Source organism: Rissa tridactyla, chromosome Z (genome assembly GCF_028500815.1).
Source record: "Rissa tridactyla isolate bRisTri1 chromosome Z, bRisTri1.patW.cur.20221130, whole genome shotgun sequence".
NCBI classification, from domain to species: domain Eukaryota; kingdom Metazoa; phylum Chordata; class Aves; order Charadriiformes; family Laridae; genus Rissa; species Rissa tridactyla.
Window position 1 is genome coordinate 9,413,345 of NC_071497.1, and position 7,016 is coordinate 9,420,360.

Here is a 7,016-nt window from a genome sequence, read left to right on the forward strand (position 1 = left end):
TGCCTTGGGCAGTGACACCTTCCACTAGACCAGGTTGCTCAAAGCCCCATCCAACCTGGCCTTGAACAGTTCCACAGATGGGACCTCCACAACTTCTCTGGGCAACCTGTTCCGGTGTCTCACCACCCTCCTAGTGAAGAATTCCTTCCTTCTACCAAATCTAAATCTAACCTCTTCCATTTTGAAGCCATTACTCCTTGTCTTTGTCACTACATGCCCTTGTAAAAAGTCCCTCTCCAGCTTTCCTGTAGGCCCCCTTCAGATACTTGAAAGCTGCTGTAAGGTGTCCCCGGAGCCTTCTCTTCTCCAGGCTGAACAACCCCAACATAGCCTGTTATCATAGGAGAGGTGTTTCAGCCCCCTGATCATCTTCATGGCCCTCCTCTGGACCTGCTCCAACAGGTCCATGTCCTTCTTAGGCTGGGGACTCCAGAGCTGGACACGGTACTCCAGGTGGGGTCTCACGAGAGCACAGCAGAGGGGCAGATTCACCTCCCTCACCCTGTTGGCCACGCTTCTTTTGATGCAGCCCAGGATGCAGTTGGCTTTCTGGGCTGCGAGCTCACATTGCCGGCTCATGCTGGGCTTCTCATCAACCAACACCTTCAAGTCTTTCTCCTCTCCATATGCTCCACTGGCTTACAAACCGAAGTACTCCTAGTAGAGTTTTGGGCCATGAAAGAGAATTCAATTCTAGAAGTGTTTCAACTTTAACTCTGACATGTAATTATTCTTGGACCTCATCTGAAGTTGTCAATATGCAGGATAGCAAGCACTACCATATGATTACAAAATATTAAACAGTATCTTGGTAAAATGTGTATGCGTAATTGGTGTCCTTGAGTTTAAGCCTGCAGAGGTTTTTCATCTTGATTTCAAGTATTCTAAAAAACACAAGATATTATGACCCCGAAAATCCTTCGTTCTGGAAGTGGCCATAGACCTAGTACAACACTAACTAATGCAAGCACCTTTCCATAACCCTGGCAAAAATTACCTCTGCATCGTCTCCAAAGAAGCGATATTTGTATCCACATTCCACACACAAAACAGCATCTTTATACTGTTTCTTCAGTTCTATGAATTGAAGTTCTAGTGGAGTGTAAATGCTTTTCGTTCTCTTATTAAGATTTGTATCTGAAGTATTTTGAGTATTTTCATAAGACTTAAGAGATGCAGAAAACTGACTAAGATCACAGCGTAACTCCTCCTGTAAATAAAAGATGAAAAAGAATAGTCAGGAATCATCAAATAAATCAATCTCTCCTGCAGACCTTGACTCATATTGACCAGAGAGCTAAAGACTGTTCTTGCAGTAAATAGCCCCCAAAACTTAGCAAAACTATTGAAGTAGGATATACAGAATATAGTTTATTTGGAATTAAAAGGAATTAAAAAGTCACGAAAGTCAAAGATTTTGCATCAATTACTCCACTTGCTTTGCAGCAGTCCTTAGACATCTAGCTGAAATCAGATCCCTATTGTATCATGAGCTCCCAAAACACAGATCAAGAGATACACAGGCTGCAAAGACTAAGCAGTCTAAACTGGCCAGATATAAAAATAAGGGTGAATTACCACTCCAATTTACAGATGAGAAACTGCAGTGCAGAGACATTAATGAAGTTCCAAAAATCCACAGTAAATCAAGAAATAAACCAATTCAATGAGTCTCAGTTCACCATCTCAAGCACTAAAACCATATTTCTTCTCCAGCCTGCCCTTCCTACATAAGCTCAGCAAACCTCCCAAAATAATTTATTCTTATACGCAGAAAATCTATATTAGTTTCTAAACCCCTTAACCGTTAAGGCTTTGAGCCCACACTCTATGCAGTTTATCATTTACAATGACATTACACAGCCTATGCTAGCCAAGCAACTTCAGCTCTACAGCTTTGTTTTGTTCCATATTGTAAGAAGGGTGATGGATTCAGTCTTTCAGAAGTGCAGTAACCAACACTGATAAAGTGCGCTTCACTTACAGCAAAGTGTACAATATCAAGTACTGATAAAATTGGTTTTAAAAAAAAATACAAAGAGAAAACCCTCCACAAGTTTTTAAAGCCTATAACTATACAAAACACAATTGATCAGGTTATGCTGAGAGTTTCTATATCTCCAAATAAATCCAGTAAACTTCAATTTCTAACTAACTGTCCCATCTAGGTTACAAGGAATAAAGTCAACAGCCTGTTTAGAAGCAATGGTAACTCAGAAGATACACAGATATAGTACAAATCATATACTTTGGGTCGTGTACTTTTGGGTACAAAGAATGCAGTCAGGAAACAATGGGAAAAAAAAGAACACTTAGCTGTATTGTTAACTGTGAATTGCAAAATTCTCAGCATTGTACACAATCAAGGGATGACCCACTTGACAAGCAGACAACATGGCCCAGCACAAGCTGTACCATGCCTAGAACTCAGACAACTAAGCCCCAAGAGCTTAGATGTCTCTACTGTAAAATCCTCAGCCCAAGTATTCAGCAGTCTTCGATCCAAGGTCTGTACCAGCCCAGCAGTATGATCTCAACTCATTTTACAGAGAAAATTGTTGTGACAAAGCATGTGGAATAAGGTCATAAAAGAAAGTAAAAGCACACATGGAAGTTGAACTCTTGGGATGGTAGTAAGTTAGTAGCTCAAAGAATTTAGAAGACTATTACTCATATAAAAAGGTTATAACTCTAAGAAAAAAGCAAGGCACAAACATCTAAGCTGAGCTATTCCAAGGAAGGCAGGCCAGCCCTTCCCCACCTGACTGCCAGGCCAGCACAGACTCAGTAGGTGTCCTATAGAGAAAGATAACAGTAATGCTTTGACAAGGAGGTCATGAGTCCGCACTGAGTACATTAAGTAAGAAATAATTGCTCTTTACTTTTACTTTGCATACATCTTGCTCACACAGTCTCTCTGCACATGGTTAAAGCTGACCTTCCTTGTGATCTAGGAAGGGAGAGTTAACAGCTGTCAAAATCTTAAATCTGTGATCGACTAGACCCAGGTGCTGTTTGACGACAAGCATCTAAGTGTATGAATATGTAGTGGCAATACTGCTATAAAAAGCACACCAGTGTTGGTGCTTTGGAAACCAGTTTTGGAATAGGAAGGCAGAAATACTGCACCAGCTGATACACGGAAGATTAACAAACATATCTGTTCAAAGATAACGAGAAACCTGAATTCTGCGGAAACAACCATCTTAGGCCCACAGCTTGGTGGAGGGAGCATTGCGCATGCCTTGGCTCACCAAACATGCACTTCTACTGCAGTTACTGTAACACACATTTTTAACCAGCAACTTAAGCCACGCACATGCCGTCTCCAGTGTTACAAAAGAGAAAGTCACTAAGGTAAAAGAAAAAATACTCCCCATGCATGTTTCACACACATACGTAAAACACACACATTTTACAGTTTCTGCACATAGAATTGGTTCTCAAACATCTGTGATAAATGCTGAAGTATGATTTACAGATTAAACTAGCAGGGGCAGAATCTGGTGTCAATGTAACCAGATGGACAAAGGGTCAGAAATTAAGAAGTTCCAGACAGACAAGGGTTTGAAAAAGAGGGAGAGAGAAGAAATCAGTTGTCTGTGTTCTCCAACTGACCACACCTATATAATCTCAATCCTTTTTCACAACAGAAATCTCTTGCCACAGACTGCTTCACTATTCTTATTTTGATCTCTTGTTCACACAACCCATTAGATACCCCAGTTTAAGGTCATGACCTTCAGACAGGGAAGGTCAAATCACCTATACAACCTTTCATGCAATCTCCTTCCTTCAAAAAGCCACATGTAAAGCTTCATTAAAGAGCAGCTGAGCCCCAATGCAACACCACCACAGTAAGCCACGAGATACCTTTCAGGACCTGAATACTTCAAACTGAGCAAGGTGAGCCCAAAACCCAATCAGTTAACTGATGTTAATTAGCCCCACAATAAAAGGAAAAGCAAAGCAGGACTACACTCTTATCAACTTGCACCACAGGTACCATAATGATAATTTTTCATGGGAGCTACCCATACCTTCTGCAGATGAAAAAAAAAACAGTGATATCTTTAGCAGTTAGATTTATTAGCAACTGGATTAAGCTAAATCTCAGTAATAATTCTAAGTCATATTTTTGCAAAGAAAGACTGTTAGGAATTTTACAGCCCATATCAAAATGGACAGAATGGAAAGAAAGCTGACCAAAGGGCCACACTGAACATCTGTTATTACGATATTATAGGTTCATTCACAATCACAAGAAAAACTAACAGTGTTTCTGCTCTCTCATTACTGCTTTTTTCAATGACATCACTGAAGAACTGTAAGAGGCATTCTGTTCACTATGCTAAAGAGTTCCAGGAAAACATCTGTACACAAACACTGGTCTATTGGGTACTGCTTCACTATTTCATGACAGCACACAAAAAAACATAAAAGGAATCTTGTGCCAGGGCTTGCTTTTTTAAATCATAGAAAGTAATCCACACAGCACTGGACCAAAGCTCTACGTACCTTCTGAGCAACCTTTGGGCTAGTGTCCCAAGACTGAAGAGGGTTTTTCAATTCTGAACTTCTCCCAATAATACTGGGACATTTTTCCAAAATCACAGATTCTTTCTCCCGAAAACTATCCTCCTGGACTCTCTTACACTGCTGGTCTGAATCACTGCAGAATTCTCTCAGTCTGTCTAGAGTTTGCAAACATATACGGGGCTTTTCACACTTCTGAGGTTCTTCTTCAGTAAAAATATATAACAAAAACATATTAGCAACTTATTTTCTAAAACAGAATATCTATTAGAATGACATCAGTGAGAATGCAATCATTTTGCTCTGTCTCTCTTTCCTACATTCTTTCTCCTTTCCCATTGCAGTATTTCTGCCAGCCTGAAAGAATCGGGCATGTAATCAGCTTGGTTATCTTCCCTGGAAAATCAATACTCCTTACTTGTATGCTTCTTCATATATGGTAAAAGAAGCACAATTATTTTCTGGACTGATAACTGCAAAGCCACAAAATTAGCCAAGAATATTGGAAGATAAGTGGTATTTTTTCAGTACAGTTTTTAAGCAGACAGTATTGCTAGCTGATGGTGTCTTAATGATACTTCAAACCATCACACCCACAGAACTGAATATAATTACCTCTTTAAAAAAATTATTGAGGCTAATTATTCTCAATGAAGTGTAAGTGTAATGAACTTTATAGTCACTGATTTGTTTTTCTACCAGCATCAGTCATTTGTTAAATTCTTGTTTCAAAGACAGATGGAGCACAAGCATTTTCAATGTAATTAAGTGGCTGTCATTTCACAGTTAAGAGCACTGCCTTAGAACTATTTACTTTGTTGTAGCCTTTAGGTATCCCAGTCACAGGCCACACCCCACAGAGCTGTCAGGTGTCAGTCATGCTTCAGCCTTAGTCTAAAAGGCAAACTGTTAAACCAATACACAAAGGGAAGTTGCGGCATTTTTTCCTGGGCATCTGGACCTCACTGACTAAATCACCTGTTAAAGCTGAGTCAGCTGAAGAGGATTTGCAGAGTAATTCTGGAGTGAGGCTCAAATACCTAGCTTCTGAGCCACAGAAAGGTGCTTTAACAGTACAGCTAGTATGCTCATAATGGCTCTTCAGACATATATCTTGCATTCAAGAGACGCTTCCTAAAGTATCCGCTGACTAACATTTTTACATTGGACAATGAAAAACTATTTATTGGGTATAAATGCTTGAAGGTTTCTTTACAGTCAGCTCACTTTTATCCTGAGTCTTCAGTGGGTTACAGATGTCTTCTAGAGTAATTTGTCGTGCCTTGGTTTTCTTTTCACAAGGTTCATTGCTTTCAGTTGATGTTCTCCTTTTTGTGCCCAATTCAGAAGCCTGAAATATAAATTAAACAAAGAAGTTCAATTACTTTTCCTCTTTGCCATCCTCTACAAAAGACAATAGTGCACCCAAGAATTTCATAAAGATAATGCAGAATTAATTTACAATACATAAAATCCCTAACTATTTTACCTATCTACGTGTTTTGTTTATAAAATAGTTCTTCTAACAATCAAAGTTACAAGAGGAGGAGGAATAGTGCATTCTGTGAACAAGTCGGCTGTTGTGCTAGAAAAGAAACACCTGCAGCTACCATGGCTCCAAAAGGCAGCTTGAAGTTACCTCTGTGGCAGAAAACTGAACCAGCACTTAACAGACTTTCCCATCATACCACACGCTACCACCCTATGTCTGAACCAGATCTCCTCTGCAAATACTCATTCCCACAGTTCAGAGCCCTCTTCTTGACAGATACTGGCTATTCACCCCTGAGAGGCAAAACTTCCTATGACCTACACACCGACGATGGAAGAGTATCTCCTCCACACCGTCCTGGAAATGTTAATCCAGACTGAAAAGATTTTCCTAAACTAACTGTCAACACCTAGCTAGCATCATCCTGGGTTTGTGCAGAATACAGTAATTTCAAGCAGTGCTCCTTAGATGGCTTTTGGCATACACACTTCTAACACTTTGTAAACAGAAAATTCATCAGTTTATACTGTTTCATCATTGATGTATTCTGTTTGAGAGAATGCAAGAAGTATGACCAAATATAAAGAGGTAACTTGCAACTGCAACAATGTATAAACACACTACCATTTCACTTTGCAGATAAACACAAAACGGGTGCTTTTAGCAGCTTGCATCCACATTTCATATGGTAATCTCAGATGGTTTAAGTGTATTACTAGGGAAATTATAACTAAGCAGGAAATCCACCCTCTGCAACTAAGCCCATAACCTCACAGCCCACGAGTGGCAGTTTCCCTTCCAAGCCCACTATTACATACCACGTATGCAGTATTTCTGCATTGACAGAAAGCAGTAATCACACCTTTCAAACATATTTGGACTAAAGATAACAAAAGAGGTTGACCTGAGACACAGGCGAAAAAAGCATAAACCTTTCCAGGGCCAGAAAGGGCTAGAAACATTAACTACAGGGAGACTGGGACATACA

General features: G+C 39.9%; 1 protein-coding gene across 3 annotated transcripts in view; it reads right to left on the bottom strand.

Moving 5' to 3' along the window:
* Positions 1-7,016, bottom strand: part of MSH3 (mutS homolog 3) — a 118,467-nt gene that overhangs the window by 110,217 nt on the left and 1,234 nt on the right. For 2 of the 3 annotated variants that reach the window (XM_054186850.1, XM_054186849.1), the window contains exons 2-4: positions 5,764-5,887; positions 4,519-4,742; positions 998-1,210 (exon numbers count right to left, since the gene is read on the bottom strand). In XM_054186850.1, the coding sequence (XP_054042825.1) occupies positions 998-1,210; positions 4,519-4,742; positions 5,764-5,887 (561 nt within the window). The remainder of the gene's footprint in view (positions 1-997; positions 1,211-4,518; positions 4,743-5,763; positions 5,888-7,016) is intronic. The other variant, XM_054186851.1, reaches the window with a different exon arrangement.